The 18,281-nt window shown below is 43.0% G+C and overlaps 1 protein-coding gene across 1 annotated transcript; it reads left to right on the plus strand.

The window, feature by feature from the left end:
• Positions 1 to 16,945: 16,945 nt before the first annotated feature.
• On the plus strand, positions 16,946 to 18,001 carry LOC136550904 (uncharacterized). Its single transcript, XM_066542489.1, has 2 exons — positions 16,946 to 17,100; positions 17,347 to 18,001. Exons 1-2 carry the CDS (start codon positions 17,019 to 17,021, stop codon positions 17,856 to 17,858), a joined length of 594 nt encoding a protein of 197 aa, XP_066398586.1. The 5' UTR covers positions 16,946 to 17,018; the 3' UTR covers positions 17,859 to 18,001.
• Positions 18,002 to 18,281: the final 280 nt, after the last annotated feature.

Consider the following 18,281-nt stretch of genomic DNA (forward strand, 5'->3'; position numbering starts at 1 on the left):
ATACTTGCTTATGGGAGTGGGAAGGCTCGTTATGCTCTTTGTCGTGGGTTCCGGCTCTTTTCGGACCGACTGATTGGAGTCGGGGATGGTGGAGGTCTAAGCACCACACTGAGTGATGAGGACATCACTACTTCGTCGCATACAAGCTAAGGAGAGCAGGAGGTCCAGCATGGGCATCCAATTCATCTTCCTCATGGTGGAGGCCCAGTCCAACTGAAGTTGGAGCCCATGTCGGGTTCCAGGATCAGTCTATCATAAAACTGGTCACACGGGCGCGTTTGGGCTCCGTTTTCGACGATCCACATATGGATGGAAAGCTAATTAGATAAGGAAGCCAATGCAAGTGGTCTCACGTCAAAAGCCCTTCAAAATCAACAGGAATTGTCGAAACAAGTCAGCATCCAGAATCTGCCAGGGTGTTGCGACACCGTCTTTTGGTCCGTTGGACTGTGTATCATGTTTGGGCCCATTTGGGGGCGCGTCCAGGGGGTGACACCCAAGACTCTATAATTAGCAGCCGCCGCTCTCCTTAGGGTTTAGGTTTTGTTTAGTTCTTGATTTTCTTGTGAAATAGACGTCGTTTTACTGTAACTGTACCGCCGAGGTCGCTTGCTGTGAATTAGGGCCCTAGTTCTTGATCTTATTCGCCTGTGACGATTAGTCCTTTCAAATAAAGAATTAAACTCCTTGTTTCCTTAAGCCTCATATTTATTTGTAATTTCAGATTGCGTTCATCCTGTTCTTGCTTGTGTTCTCGATTCGCTTGCAGAAAAGCCTTCTCGGTGAGGTCAATCGTGTTCGCGTGGTTGATAACCAACGGAGCAGTGGTGTAACGGTTGCGGGGTCTGAATCAGTCTTGGTTCGAAGCCTTGATCGTGAACATCGAGTCTCCACCAATCAACGCTATCATACCTTTCGGAAGATCGGACCTTGTCTACATCAATAGGTATCAGAGCCCTTATTGTCCGTTAGGTATAACTTTGTTTTCTCCTTTAGTTTGTTACTATTTTTGCATTACCTATAGTCCATAAAAAGCCAAAAAAAATATACACCGCCACATATTCCCTGTCCTATAGCCTCGTTGCGCCATGTAATTTCGTCTCTGTTTTGCATCGTTGAGTTCGTGTCCTAGGGCAAGTTCTGGTTGTTGGTTTTAGATCATTTTTAGTCCAATTTGTGTGTTTTCTCTTTGTTTTTCATCATAATCCGTGAACACCTTCAAGTCTTGCTGTGTTTTCTTTTGTATCCATCAAACCCTAGTTCATGCCATCTAATTTGTTACACTTGTCTTTACTATTTGCATCTATCCATAGCCGCCACAACAACTTTTGCGCGCATTGTTCCTCTTTTATCCTCTAATTCGGAGTCAGTTCTTAAAATTGGTCTAGTTTTCGCATTGACGTTCCATATATCAAAATCGATCAGAATTTTTTTTTGGATCCGTCCGTCCCCGGCGTTGCTGGGTTCAGAAAATTTTATTTTGACCAAAAACTAGTCACAAGATCCTCTTTTCGTGGTCACAAGTTTTTTGTCAATTTTGAGCACGTCTTCTGAATTTTCCACAGGCCACGCCTTTCACTTGTTTAAGCTCATATTTTTTGTGGTTACTTCTTTTGTGCTCCTAAGTGAAAAAAATAAAAAGAAAAAGTCAAAGAATCCCAAAAAAACAACGACAGCCAAAAAAATAGAGAAAAAGAGTGGCAAAAGTGGAACAATATCTAGAGGAGCACATAGAGAGCGTCATTTGAGCTGAGTTTACGTGTACTGATTTCTACTTTGTTCCTAATCATATTCCTGCTGTTCACATCACTTGATACATCTGGTACTTAGAACGTGAGTAGGCCAGCAACTAAGACAAGTACTCGGGATACTTATTCAGCTTTGCTATTCAGTTGCGAATATTGCTATTCCTTGCTACTATATTGTGCCTGTCCAAGCTCCACTTTCTTCTAACCAAGTACAGGTTCGTCTTGCAACTGTTACACTCAAGCTACAATGGTATCACAGTCACCGACTGATTGCACCGCCTATTGCTTTGGTAAGAACACTTGTAAGACCATGGTAAAACGCTTAAGAGTTGAGTGCCTTGTTTTTCCTAGTCCACAACCTAAGTAGTTAGTAGGGATAATACTATTTGTGTTATCTTCTCCTTTCTACTAACCATGTCAGGAAAAGCCAGAGGCAGCGACAAAGGGAACAATGACACACCTATAGATTTCAATGACTGTGTTTTCAAGAATGAGCTTCGTGCCGTTCTTGATGACAAGTTTAATAAGATCCTTTGGCAAATCACCAACTTGGCCAAGAGGATTGAAGATGTTGAACAACGACATCCTAAACCACGTCCCAAAGATGCTAATGATGATGATCTCTCTAAGGAGGAGGATGGCGATGCGGAGGCTGAAACTGAAGCCAAAGCTCAATGACGTGCTGAGGATGCATGTAACCGTAATCGGTTGAACTTTAACCGACGCGGTATGGGAGGTAATAACTAAGGTAATAATGATCCTTTCTCTAAAACCAAGTTTAAGATACCTCCTTTTTCTGGTTCTGCTGATCCTGAAGCATATTTAGATTGGGAGATGGTTGTAGATAAAAAATTTAGCTCCCATCAAGTACCTAAAGAATATAGAGTTAGACTTGCTACTAGTGAGTTTACTAGTTTTGCTCTTTTCTGGTGGAATGATATTTGTAATAATGTTAATGCTAATGCTAATGCTAATGCTCAAATACATCAAACTTGGACTGTACTTAAACGATGAATGAAATCAAGATTTGTTCCTCCGTCCTATCAGCGTGATCTACGATTAAAACTGCAACATTTAAATCAAGGTAGTAAGACTATTGAGGAATATTATCAGGAGCTTTTAATTGGTCTAGCACGTAGTAACATATAGGAGGATGAAATGGATAAGTGTTCTAGATTTTTTGGAGATTTGCGTCGTGAAATACAGGATGTTCTTGACTATAAAGAATGAACTAGATTTTCCCAATTATATCATTATGCTCTTAAAGCTGAAAGGAAAGTACAGGGACGACAACCTAGGCGTTCCACGACTCCGTCCACTCCACGTCCAGCCGAGGTGAGTAAATTTTCTAATGTGCAGACACCACCAGCGCCTATAAAGAAGAGTTCTCCTATCACACCTTCTTTTAGTGGATCTGCTACACCTTCCTCTAGCAGCTCTTCTAAAGTTGTTTGCCACCGCTGTAAGGGCATGGGACATATTGCTAAAGAATACCCCAGCAAACGCGCATATATTGCTACTGATGATGGTGGGTATGCTAGTGCTAGTGATGAATAGAATGAATTTGTAGTTGCAACTGATCTTTATGTAGATAAATTTACGGATAGTGCTAAAGATCCTAATGAGGTAATTGATAGTGTGGCATGCACTGCAAACTACAAATCAATCCTTGTTCAGCATGTTTTGAGTACACAAGTTGAGCCAGTAGACAAGCTACAGCGCCATAATTTGTTTCAAATATTCCTCATTGTCAATAATTTCTGTGTTCGTGCTATAATTGATGGAGGGAGCAGCAATAACTTGGTAAGTTCTGAGCTTGTCAAGACCCTTAGTTTATCTATATGTGCTCTTCCACATTAATACCATGTTCAGTGGTTCAACAATAGTGGTAAGGCAAAGGTAACACAATCTGCTCATGTGTATTTTTCTATCGGATCATACCATGATTATGCTGATTTTGATGTCGTGCCTATGCAAGCTTGTTCACTTTTGTTAGGCCACCCTTGGCAATATGATAATAATATTGTACATCATGGTAGGCAAAATAGATATACTTTTATGTTTAAAGGAAAGACCATTGCTTTACTTCCTTTAACTTCTGCTAAAATTGTGCAATATGAAAAGGAACTTGCTGAAAAGAAAAAGAAAGGCCATGATAAAGACTTTAGCAAACCAGCAAATGAACTATAAAGTAACATGAAAGAAGTTTTATTTGCTCTTAAATCTGCTCTTGCTGATCATGATGAACCATGTTATGCTTTAACTTGTATATCGCCTATATGTCCACTTGGTCCTGCTTCTAGTGCTATGCCTCTTGTTGGTACTAACCTTTTGCAAGAGGAGGATGTATTCCTAGCAGGGAGGCCACCCTAGCAGCCGCCTTTGTGAAGGATTGGGCACCAAGATGAACGTCTTCTCCCAGAGCCATCATTGCTGTCATCCAATGGAGGAGACGATCTACTTCAGTCGAGGACGACTTCAATTCAATAAAGGGAGGATGATAAAGACATCACTACTTCGTCACATACAAGCCAAGGAGAGAAGGAGGTCCAGCATGGGCGTCCAATTCATCTTTCTCATGGTGGAGGCCCAGTCCAACTGAAGTTGGAACCCATCTCAAGTTCCAAGACCAGTCTGTCATAAAACTGGTCACACGGGCGCGTCCGGGCTCCGTTTTCGACGATCACATATCAAAGGAAAGCTAATTAGATAAGGAAGCCAATGCAAGTGGTCTCATATCAAAAGCCCTTTGGAATCAACGGGAATCATCGAAACAAGTCAGCCTCCAGAATCTGTCAGGGTTCTGTGACACCGTCTTTTGGTCCGTTGGACCGTGTATCGTGTTTGGGCCCATTAGGGGGGCGTGTCCGGGGGGTGACACCCAAGACTCTATAATTAGTAGTCGTCACTCTCCTTAGGGTTTAGGTTTTATTTAGTTCTTGATTTCCTTGTGAAACAGACATCGTTTTGCTGCAACTGTACCGCCAAGGTTGCTTGCTGTGAACCAGGGCCCCAGTTCTTGATCTTGTTCGCCTGTGACGACTAGTCCTTTCAAATAAAGACTTGAACTCCTTCTTATTTTCTTAAGCCTCATATTTATTTATAATTTAAGATTGCGTTCATCCCGTTCTTGCTTGTGTTCTCGATTCACTTGGAGGAAAACCTTCTCAGCGAGGTCAATCGCGTTCGCGTGGTTGCAGTGTTCGCCTAAATAGATTAAACGGCCGTTTAAACGGCTAGTAAACGGTAAACGGTGGTAAACTGTTTTGTTTAGGGGTAAACAGAAATAAAACGGTTGACCGTTTAAACGGTAAAAAAATGGGAAAAAATGGCTTAAACGGAACGGAGATAAACAGCATTAAACGGGCTAAACAACTGTTTAAATGGCCGTTTAGGCGAACACGAGGTAAATCTAGTTCAGTTTTGTATGGATAAATTTGTATACTTAAGTTTATTATATTTATAAATGTGTACACTTGATATGTTACATGCATAAATATCTATATTTGGTTCTTTTCACATGCATAAATATATATACATACCAAAATAATTGATTTTTACTCGGATAAATATGTATAAATGCTAGAATACTTGATTTTTTACATGCACATATATAATTATATGTATTTTTTTAAAGTACAAAACAGTTTAGACCGTTTAACTTCATTTAAACACCGTGTAAACAGCCTAAACGCTAAACGAAGGGCGACCGTGTAAAGACCGTTTACTGTTTAGGAAAACATTGCGTGGTCGATAACCAACAGAGCAGCGGTGTAATGGTTGCGAGAGTCCGAATCAGTCTTGGTTCGAAGCCTAGATCGTGAACGTCGAGTCTTCACCAATCGACGCTATCATACCTTTCGGAAGATCGAGCCATGTCTACATCATTGAGTCCGGGGCTCAAGAGTGGGTGCTTAGAGTCCAAGTTTGGACGGGGACCTAGACCCTGTGATAGGAGTGAAATGGGTTAGTCTTGCTTGTGCCTGGGGTACAAGCGGGGCGTGTGTTTTGGGGTACCCAGCTGTGATATATTGGTTCATGAATCGTCATGTGATACGGTACCGACTTGGCTATGGTCTAGCACCGTAGTAAGAACTGGGATATGAAAGATGATAAAATGGTTCTGATTGCTTACCAACTGCTTGAAAGTAGCATAAGTATAGAATGGTTAGTTAATAAACTAATGATGACTGTTAATGAAGTTGAATATGAGGACGCACGTTTAGTAATGCTTCCGCAGATGCAATAACCCCCAAGTGAGATAGCTTGCATATCCTTGAAGTCTTTTATTTTCTCCTGTCGGGTAAGGCTTGCTGAGTACTCAGGGTTTTATTTCTCTATTGTAGGTGATCGGAGGATGCTTAGAGCTGACTCTTGTGTGTGGAAACCTCCTGGTGGGCTTAGAGAGGATCCCTTTCACGCTACGGTCGTAGTGTTTATTTATAACCCTCACGAAAGGTTTTTATAAAAAAGATGTAAAATCTGCTAGCATCTCTTGTATAAAATGTCCACTATGTCAATGCTCCATCATGTCATTAAAGTAATCCTACTTACTCTGTAACTCTGATAACATTGTTATATTCCACTATTATAATAAATTAAGGTAATATTCTGTGTAATAAAGTAATGTAAGAAATGACTTAAGAATGTTTTAAGCTTTAATTTGTTCTCTCATTTATGATCCTAATGGAAAAATGTGGATTTTCGAGTTCTCCCTTGGACGTGCTCGACGGAACTATGTAGTTTAGTGTCCTCTCTTGAGTACTTAGTGTCTAATAGAAGACAAGTACTCCTGGGAGATATTGGATTAGGCGGTTCTGCCACACCTAAGAAACAAAACAGATCAAAAGAGAGAATAATAGTGCTGCTCTTAGCTCAATTTGTATATTTATTTACGTGCCTAGTCCTCCTTAGGGAGCTTGCCATTGTAATTTCTTCTCCTCGCTATTTCTAGTACAAAGGTAGAAGACAATATCGAGATTAATTGGCAAAACAATAGGATCTGTTTGGCTTGCGCCTATAGGTCCAGTGAGCCAGGCCACACTTTTGCTTTGGCCAAATGGTACACAGTGCCAAATTAAATGAGACCTAAAAGGTTAGCATTTGATTTGTGGCCAAGTTTAGATAATAATGAGTCTGACATGCGGTCCCACCCATCATCACTTTTGAAGAACAAAATATAGTTGATATTGATATGGTTCTTGATCGAATTAGTATAGATTACTTAAGTTCAAGAAACACAGTCATATCCCAATTTACATTTTTTGGCTTATTATTTATTCAAGATATAAATGCCGACCGGGAATTCCTTATCAAGAACGAAAGGCATTTACTGCAACGAACAGAATGCTGCCACGTTGCTCAGCCATGGACAAACAGGCAAAGCCAAATTCGGCCACTTCAAAAAAAAAAAAAAAACCGACGAACTACTCTATTGAAATCCATCCTAGTGCAGTCATGTTTTTCACGGCCAATCAAAGTTTGGCACTGAAACAAACAGCAGCTAATTTTGTAGGGCATGAGCAGTTTTAGCTTTTGATGACCAGGACCACAAACCGTGACAATCGGATTGGCATGCTTGTAGTGTCCGAATTGCTTGTTCCATCTCAATTGCATTGCCATGTGAGGCAACATTGGCCAGGGTTGTAGCTCAACAGATCTTACTGCAGGCATTGATGGCTGTAGCATTTGTCTAGTTGTCGACTGTGCTGTGCTTCTGGACAAGTTGCATGACACAGTAGTGTTCTATAGTTGGATGCTCTTATTTTGGTTGTAAGATGAGGGATTTATTTATTTGAGCCTTTACTAAGTTGCTAGCTTGGCGCCTTGGCACACACTAGAATCTAATTCCTTTGTCAATGAATGTATGTAACCATTTTGAAGATTTTTAGGACAGGTTTAGGAGGACGAACGATAAGGCCAGTCCGGTGGGGGTTTTATGTCCCAGTTTTCAATACTCATATGTTCAAAACAGTGAACCAATGAAACTCATTTCCTTCCTATCAAACTTTAGTCATCCCTTTCTTCATTAATATCGTTCCATGACAACATATTTACTAAGTTGGTAGCTTATTTAATGCTCATAATCAAACTTCCACTAAGACTGGCCTAACTAATTCCTACATATTTACGGAATTTATGCTATAAATGATACTATGTACCTTGCTCCGCCCACGAAAAATGGCATTTTAATTTGTTCCTAAGTCACATTATCTTAAGTTTTAACCAAGTTTATAGAAAAGAATATCAACATCTAGAGCATCAAACAAGTATACTGTATTTCTTGTTATGATGAATCTAGTAAGTTCTCTCCCAGAAATTTTGTACAAGTGGCAAACAGTTTCTACTATGTACTAAAGAAGAATTAGACAACTTCTTCTAGAGTTTACAAAAAAATTGTGGTTTCTTGGTGAAGTCAACATACAACTTTTGTGTCAATAATCGGGTGAAGGTTTCACAGAAAGTTTGGCATACGAAGTTACGACCAAATTTTAAAATTTTCTTATAGTGCCTAAAAAAGGCGATCATTCTAACTAAAGGTAACCTAGCAAAGAGGAATTGGATTGGAAATCAGTTCTGTTGTTGTAGCAAACTTGAAATAATAAAATATCTCTTCTTTGAATATCATTAATCATTATGCCATGTTTTTATGGCGTGTATCCATGTTTTTCTGAGTGTCCCCCCACCTACCGATGTTGAACATTTTTTGGCACGCGTGGTCAAAATTTGTGGAACATAAAAATATTCTATGGTTGATAGGGTTTTTTGTTATTTGCTAGGCTATTTGGCTTACCACAAATAACATTTACTACTACAGATAGGCTTTGTAGGGGTGGCTCATGGGCATTTGTAGGGGCGGTTTGGCCAGCTGCCCCTACCAAAGCGTGGCTACAAATCGCCGATTTGTAGGGGCGGTTCCAAGACCGCCTGTACAAATCGATGTATAGGGGCGATTGTAGTACTAGTTGTCCCTATAATACATGTTTGTTGGTGCGGTTCTGTCTAGAATCGCTCCTACAGTTTATTTTTCCACAAAAAAATTCAAATTTATAATTCAAATTAGACCAGAACATACACACACAGATATATATATATATATATATATATATATATATATATATATATATATATATATATATATATATATATATATATTCTACAACTGGCCATAAAATAACTTATTCTATGGCCACTTTAAGTTACGATAGTTACTATACTAATTTACGTGACTACAGTAACTCCTTACTAAGTGATTTAATATAACATTATGGTAAATATCACCGTGAGTTGTAGTAACACGAGGATCGTAAATGCATATTCGTATTATCGTAAATTAGTACAAACATTATCGTAAATCAAGGTGGCTATAGAATAAGTTATTCTATGGTCAGCTGCAGAATAGCCTTACCCTATATATATATATATATATATATATATATATATATATATATATATATATATATATATATATATATATAATTCTAATCTGACTACGAGCACAAGAGTATTATATAAACTACAATTACAAGTCCAATTCACAAGAATATATACAATCCCTAGTCCAATTTCATCAAACATAAATTTACAAAAATAAAATTAATAAAAAAATCAAACCCTAGATCTAGATCTACATGCACATGAAACATCCATAAAACTAACTAATTGTTCAATAAAAGCAAGAAACAAGGACCAAATAAGGGTATGATTTTGTTCCCCTACCTAATTTACCCTACTACATTCAATACTTGGGTCTAATTTGCTTCATAAGTAGCTCAAGCATCATAGAAGAGAGAGAAAAGCAAAACTCTAATTACTCACTAACCAACCATTAAAACTTCAAAAAAAATATGGAATATAATTTTCTTATCTTCTACAACCTCTCCACCAAAGGATTTGAGACTAAAACCTTCCCCCTTAGTAGAGTAATTTTTGAGAGGTGCCCAAAGCCTCCCTACCTTTTTTTCATGAGTTAGAGTGAGTGACCCGAGGAGAAAGAAGGGGCTACAGTTTTTTATACGTGGGTCATTTGTAGGGGCAGCTGGTGGTTGAGCCGCCCCTACAAATCGCAGGTATTTATACGTGGGGCATTTCTAGGGGCGGCTGGTGATTGAGCCGTCCTTACAAATAGCAACACCGGGGGTGGCTGGTGAGTGAGCCACCCCTACAAATCGATCTATTTTTAGGGCGGCTCATATCATCAGCCGCCCATACTGTTTCATTTATAGGGGCGGCTGGTCTCATGGGTCCCGAGCACGCCCACTGTAGGGGCGGCTCCATCACCAGCCGCCCTACAAAAAAAAATTATCTTGTTGCTACAAACGTTTTTTTAGTAGTGATTGTGTTTAACAATTGCTAGCCAAAAACATTTTTACAAGTACTATTGGGGGGGGGGGGGGGAGGGGGGACATACCGGCTCTGGATCTAGATTTGTTACAACACACCAAGGAACACTCACAGATTTCTAAAGTACACTCTTGCCAGCTATTAGAGTCAAGATCGATAGAGTTCTTTGCCTCCTATGGATGGCTGTTTATTTTTCGCATTGATTGTTAGTGTTAAACTCGTTGCAAGGAGTTGGATAGGCTTTATAATAATGATGGACTGATGGTTCTTCTTTTTGAAGAGGACTGAAGCAAGATTGTTTCTTTTATGTAAAAAATATTTGGATGGCTACCTGCCATGACTATGAGTACGTAAATAGTTTGTTGTGGGTTATGTTGTTGGAGATTTGATAAAGTTGTTGTAAAAGACGAAAACTGTTTCATAAAAACCATGCGTCGGCAACTTCAGGAGAAATAATAGAAGTGACTACAACTGTCAGCCGCTTATAGACAAACTGGTAGGAAATGTCACATTTCTTATAGTGTCATGAGTGATTAAATGTGATCACAAGGCGATGAGTTTCCCATATGGTTTGTGAATGCACTACCGGAGACAGCTTCTTTGCCAAGTGCCTTGCCGAGTGCCTCAGGCACTCGGCAAAGGTCGATATACACTCGGCAAAGCCTTTGCCGAGTGTTACACTCGGCAAAGGGCGCTCGGTAAACAGTTTATCGGCAAAACCCTCTTTACCGAGTGCACTTTATCGGACGCTCGGCAAATCCTTTGCCGAGTGCTAATCTGACACTCGGCAAAAAAAAGTCGCCGTGACAGCGAATGCCACCGTGACGGCGGCTTTGCCGAGTGTCAAGGTCAAGCACTCGGCAAAGGTAGCCGCTTTGCCAAGCGCCATTGACTCAGACACTCGGCAAAGGTGGCCACTGTGCCGAGTGCCACCGGCAAGACACTCGGCAAAGGTGTGATGTTTGCCGAGTGCCTGGCCCATGACACTCGTCAAATCTGTGATGTTTGCTGAGTGCAATGGCCTTTGCGCTCGGCAAAGCATGTTCCCAGGCGTGTTCCCAGGTCGTCACTTTGCCGAGTGTCATGGCCATTGCACTCGGCAAAGTGACTAAAAACAACCTTTTTTATTTGTTTTTTACATTCCATCCAAACAAACAGAAGATATATATAACAAACATTACCAACATCACATATATATCATCAACAACACATATATATCACCAACACCACATATATATCACAAACGTCACATGTCTCACAATATATCACAAATAAGTTCACAGGTAATTCAAGTGTTCCATCCTCCACAACACAATTGCAAATAGAAGTACCATTAACAACCACAAGTATCATAACCAAGATGGCCAATGAGACTAATTTGGTGAAGGATTCGCTGAAGCATGAGGATCGTTCGATGCCGCCGATTGATTCTGCACAAAGGAGAAGAAATTGCATGTGTGAGACAAGATAAATATATACCATACATGAATAAAACTTTCATACTCCACTAGGTTTGACCGTAAGCATGAACATGCAAACTAAAACATTTATACTCACAGGAGTAGAATAGTGAGGAGGTGGAGGTGGAGCGAATAGCGAAGGTGGCGGAACTACACCCTTAGCAGCGCCAAGACTTTGTATGTACTGAAGAATCTCCGCCATCCTCCGCTGCTCGGCCTCCCGCTCGGCCTCCACCCTCTCCATCTTCTCCTGCATTTGCTCCCGTATCGTCCTCTCTTGTTCTAGCTGGGCCTACAATATATTCACCCCAATGTAACAATAATGCAAAGGAAAGGTATGAAAAAAATCAATGAACGACGAATAAACCAGGAATAACCTCGAGTGCCTCCACCCGGTGGTGTGAAGTGTCCTGCCGAGGTCGTATAGCCGAGCTCGTGCTCGTGCTGCTTGCTCGAATCTGGGAGAGACTGGGAGTAGCGGCCGAGTCGATTGCGCCGTCACCAATCTAGTATCGCCCATGCTTCTTGCCTCCTCCCACCCTCATGATGACTTCTCCATCAAGGTCCTCGGTGCTCGGATCGTACTCTGACCCATGGACCTCCCTTGCCATCGATGTGTACTCACTGAGGCGGTTGTGGACGGTCGCATTGCTGTAGGCCTCGAGCCCGTCCTCCGGGTTGTAGTCAACGTCGGACGTCGCCTTGCCCTTGTGGGCCATAGGAAATGCCTTGAATATGGAGCAAGGCTGGCCACCATGTGACGCCAACTACGAGAAAACAACAAGATGATTAGAAATCATGTAGAATTGAGCATTAGAATAAATAAATGAATTCGCGTACCCATGTTTCTGCGTTTCCGCTGAGGCTATGGCTGCCTTGATGGTGTGCTACACCTAGCATCATCAAACACTGCTCTCGACACAAGTTGTGCGTCTCCTCCCACTCGCGTGAGCACCACTTGTCCACCATCTGTTCCCAGCCCTAGGGATGCACGGCGCACCAATAAGGAATCATCTACATGTCATCAAGTAGATGACATATCAGAAGATGAAATTAAGCCTACTTAATCTCAAAAGGAATCAGTATTAATGTTCTGTATTTACCTGCAGCTACTGGTCCCGGGTCAGCGTCATGGTTCTTGCATCCCTTTTGGTGACCTTCGTTCCAAGGATGGTCCCATGGTAAGTTACGATGGCCTAGATGCGCGCCTCGTAATACATGTCCACGATGAGTTTTTTGCATCATTTGGTAGCCACCACATCCGCCCAGGACTCATGTCCGTCCTGGCATCTAAAGAAATCCTGCATACAAACACGATGTATCCATTCATTATTTCAAGAATGTCCAATGAATACGATGTATTGAGCAATGTAGTGCGAGGAAGACTTACCCACAGCTCTTGCTTCACCCGCTCTGCCTTATTGTTGAATACCCTGCAGGCCTGATCTGCAGCATCGGGGGCGGCGGCATAGTGGTCAAATGAGTAGGCCGACCCCGTCACTCCGGTATACTCAACCTAGCCAGGGAAGTGCTCCTTACACAAAAGACTGAGGATGCCATTGACTTGGCGTGTGTGAGCACCTCCACTCGCCACAATCGTCCAGTTCCTGCCCAAGTGATTAAGAAAAATTATTAATTTCTATTTTGATTTTCAACATATCATATAAAGTAGTGATAACATCTAAAGTTACTTACTTTTCCGCTCAGGTCGAATTAGCGGGCATCTCTCATGAGGTATCGGTCGCTGAGGGAGGCTCATGGGACCTCGTAGGTAGACGCTCAATGAACTAGAGGAAGCGAAACCCCCTGCTGTCACCTACTCCTCGTCGTCCTCATACGCATCTTCATGCGCCTCCTCGTCGTCCTCCTGTGTGTCCTCCTGCGCCTCCTCGTCGTCCTCCTGGGGCACCTGCTCCTCCTCCTCCACCCCCTCACATGACGGGGCGGTAGGCGATGACTCCCTCCTGTGGCTGCTCCTCCTCTACTCTCCCCCGATGCAACGGTCCTTGTCCTTCGGTACAAGGACGTTAGCTTCCTCATCTCACCGCCCACCATCTTTGTTCAGTCACCTGCAATTGAAAAGAGTAAACCAATAAGCACAGATAAAGAAGAAGTACTTAGAAAGAGATGCAAAATAAACAAAACGTAATTACAAAATAACATAGTATTACATGTATTAGAAATAATCTTCATGATCGGGATTAGCTGGATCATAAGTCTCATCATCACTATCAATCATGTCGAAATAATCAACACTATACGAATGAGCAATGTATTAGAAATAATCTTCATGAATGGGAGACGCCTAACTGGGTTACGTGATCTACGACCATGATATGAAAAGAGGGGTTATACCTAGGGTGGTGGTGGAGTCAGGCTAGCGGGGCCGTGGTGGGTCGGTGCAGTGGCGAGGCGACGCGGTGTAGGCAGACCCGCAGCGGCGAGGAAGGCGATCGGAGTCGCTGAGGTACTCCGGCGCTGCACCAACAAGCTCTTCTCTGCAAAAAAAAGAAACAAAAAACTGTCAATACAAAATTTCGGCAGCACCTCCCCTACACGGTGAGGTTTCCAAAACCTGCAGGAAAACCAACGGCGCAATGGCCGACATGCACATATATATGAATGGCACGATGGCCGACATGCATGAGATTATATACAACCACATATATATAACAATGTCACAACCACTCCTACGCAGGGGAAAATTTATTGGAAGAAATGTCCCGATATTTCCGATATATCCTTTTTATCCGTAGGTGCCGATAAGGAAATATCTATCTTTTTCGCATAAATTTTGTTTAAATTTATTTAAATTTACTTAAATTCAAATTAATTTTTATTTGAATTTGGTCCGATATTTCCGATATATCCTGTTTATCCTCTTTATCTGTGACCCCCGATAAATTTTAATTTCCGAAAATGAAAACCTTGCTCCTACGACTACTTAGACTACCAACACTGATACTCTACCACTACTACTACCGCAACTACTAGTAATACTATGACGACGACGACGGTATGGCATACCTAGTGGGCGTCGTAGGGCGACAGTGGTGAAAAGGCCAGGGCGCCGGTGGACAAGGCGACGGCTGGGGAAGCGCCGGGGACGTGGCAACGGCGGTCGGGGTGCCTCCTCCTCCTCCTCCTCCTTCCTCCTTCCTCCTTCCTCCTTCTTCCTCCTTCCTCCTTCTTCCTCCTCCTCCTTCTCTTCCTCCTTCCTCCTCTCCTCCTCTCCTCCTCCTCCTCTCTTTCTCCTCCTCCTCCAGTGGCGTGGCACGGGGGGCGGCGGCGGCCGCGGCGCTGGCGCGGGCGCGGGCACGGATGGGGGCGGGTGTGCGGTGTGTGTGGGCCGGCTGGGCCGGCGGGGTTAAATCCCCCCTTTGCCGAGTGCCCCCGATCTGGCACTCAGCAAAGAGGGGTTTTTTTTAAAAAAAATTAAAACTCTTTGCCGAGTGTCTTCTCTTGACACTCGGCAAAGTGGTGATTTGCCGAGTGTCATTTTTGGACACTCGGCAAACCATATTTTTTTTCACTTTTGACATCCAAACTTTTTCTACAGTCCTCATACAATACCTGGTACTTCATGTTCCAATGTGGCACATTTCTCGGACTTTTTCTATATTTCTTTAATTTATTTCATTTAATTGAATTTTCTTGGATAATTCAAATTATAACCGCTAGTCATTTGAATAATGAAAAAATGAATGGAAAAATGATATTCATGTTATTTAGTATAATGTGAGGCCGTATCCAGGAACAGACCACCAATTTCGAACATCTTGTTCACGAAACATGACCACGAACTTGCGGTCGAGTTGTTTTTAAATTCTATAAAAACAAACGAAGTCCAAAAATCATGAAACTTGTCAAGATGTCATGATATCATATGTGGAGGCTGTGATAAAAATTTGAGAAGGTTTTGCGCAAGTTGTCACGTACGATGCTTACCACCTCGTCGGCCTCTTCACGAAATCATGAAACTTCCGGAGATTCTTCTGTTTGCAAGCATCGTACGTGACAACTTACGCGAAACCTTCTCAAATTTTATCATAGCCTCCACATATGATATCATGACATCTTGACAAGTTTCATGATTTTTGGAATTTGTTTGCTTTTTATAGAATTTAAAAACAACTCGACCGCAAGTTTGTGGTCATGTTTCGTGAACAAGATGTTTGAAATTGGTAGTCTATTTCTGGATATGGCCTCACATTATACTAAATAACATGAATATCATTTTTCCATTCATTTTTTTCATTATTCGAATGACTAGCAGTTATAATTTGAATTATCCAAGAAAATGCAATTAAATGAAATAAATTAAAGAAGTATAGAAAAAGTCCGAGAAATGTGCCACATTGGAACATGAAGTATTAGGTATTGTATGAGGACTGCAGAAAAAGTTTGGAGGTCAAAAGTGAAAAAAAATATGTTTTGCCGAGTGTCCAAAAATGACACTCGGCAAATCACCACTTTGTCGAGTGTTAGAAGAAGACACTCGGCAAAGAGTTAACGGCGGCTGCCGACCGTTAACGGTGGCAGCCCTTTGCCGAGTGTTCTTGTTTACCGAGTGTTATTGTTTGCCGAGTGCTCGGCACTCGGCAAACCACCTCTTTGCCGAGTGCCAGTTGTTTGCCGAGTGCTCTCTCTATGGCACTCGGCAAATATCCCCTTTGCCGAGTGCCCGATAAAAAACACTCGGCAAAGCCTGGGACACTCGACAAAGAAGCCGTCTCCGGTAGCGATGACAGCGAGGCTGTTTGGGTTTATATTATGATAATCAGCAGTAAATCACATTGCTATTGCCTGCATCAGGGCTGTACAAAAGTGGATTACTCCGTATAAAACCCTAGCTAGTCAGTGAGCTCTCTTTTGTTGTCATAGAGAAGGGATCGGTCTAGTGAGGAAGGCCTAATGTTAATGGACTAAGGTGCAGGATAGGAGGGGAGTCGTTTTCACTCTCCTCAAGAACAATGGAAGATCCAATCGGATTTGCTCTATGCGAGGTGGCTACTAGCTCGCTTTCTTCGCGTGTAAAAGATCGCTCGAGCTGAATAGAGGATAATAACACTGGAGTAGCCTGCTTTGAGATCTGCAAGGATGGGGACAGATGTCGTCGATCAGGGCAGTGTGCTACCACAATACAGGCACTGGTTTGCCTTGCTGTTGCCGCTATCACTGCTGCACAGAATCATATATATGTACTTGTTGTCTTGCATATATATAGGCTTTGCTATTGCTAGTATCAAAAGAGAACGTGATGCCCTTCAAGCCCATCACTCATGTCAAGTAGTAGTACTACCCATCCATATCACCGCTAGCACGTCGCAATGATTCTCACCCTTTATATTCGTCCTAGCTCCTTCCATTTCTATACATCTTGCAACACAGCCGCCGAATTTTAGTGATACAACTTGTGACAGCCCCACCCCCACGGCAGCTGCTTGTGAAAATTCCTTCCGGTCGCATGGCGCAAGCGCCCTGGTCGCTGCCTTCTCAAGTGGCTGTGGCGGTGGACCTGGCGACAGGCCTGGCGCCGGCGGGACACAGCCTCGAGGAGGAGCAGGACCAAGGTTTTTATTTTCGGAAATTAAAATTTATTGAGGTCACAGATAAAAAGGATAAATATGATATATCGGAAATGTCGGACTAAATTCAAATAAAATTTAATTTGAATTTAAGTAAATTTAAATAAATTTAAACAAAATTTATACGAAAAAGATAGATATTTTCTTATCGGCACCTACGGATGAAGAGGATATATCGGAAATATCAGGAGATTTCGGCCGATATTGGAAACCATGAGCAGGACCAGGTGACGGCGTGCGTCGGCGGGAAGGAGGCGCGGCTGTTCCCGTGCCTGTTCTGCAACAAGAAGTTCCTCAAGTCGCAGGCGCTAGGCGGGCACCAGAACGCGCACAAGAAGGAGCGCGCCGCCGGCTGGATCTGGAACCCCGACGTCTACGGCGACCACTACACTGCAGCGGCGGCCATGGGCGGCAGCCTCGGTGCCGCTTCCGTGTCCTTGCCGCTCGCCTCTCATGGCGGTGGCACCGCCGCTGAGCCCCCTGCCAGCGTCAAGCCCAAGCTCGAGAGGGAGAGGCCTGACGGTGGCGAGGCGCTCTTCACGGACCACGCCTTGCTCCCGGCAGCAGCCGACCGCCCCTTCACAAGGTCGCCCGACGGCACCGTGGACATGCTCAACTGGAGAAGGAGCTCCCGAGCCTCTGCCCCACCGGAGTGCGCGGACACCAACGCCGCATCCTCCGGCGCTGGCGAGGAGCTGGACCTCGAGCTGCGGCTCTAGCTAGAACCGCAACGATCGACCTAATTCCGCTCGGGGAGAAAAGCTTAAGACGCATCTCCCAGCTGGATCATCATCAGTCATCACTGTCCGTCTTGCCTTCACATATCTATATGATATGACTGCATATATCTGCGTCTTGTTCTTGCTCCAATAACCAAGCTTGATATGGATCGTTGTTTTGTGCTTGTTATGAAGTACTAATTAATATGCTTGTGCCAATGCAAGCGTGTGGATCTTTTGAAGCACTGTGAGTTGCTAATTACGTAGTGTTCCTTGTTGAATGGAGCACATCGCCGCCCGCGCCGGAGCAGTGCTGCCGTCAAGCTGGAGAAGCCGGCCGAAGGGCAGCACTCGCTCTCTGCGGATCGCACGTACGTGGTGTTGCCAGGGGGCAGTCGACCACTCTGCCTTGCGCTCCAGCAT

Source organism: Miscanthus floridulus, chromosome 4, assembly GCF_019320115.1.
Source record: "Miscanthus floridulus cultivar M001 chromosome 4, ASM1932011v1, whole genome shotgun sequence".
Taxonomy (NCBI): Eukaryota; Viridiplantae; Streptophyta; class Magnoliopsida; order Poales; family Poaceae; genus Miscanthus; species Miscanthus floridulus.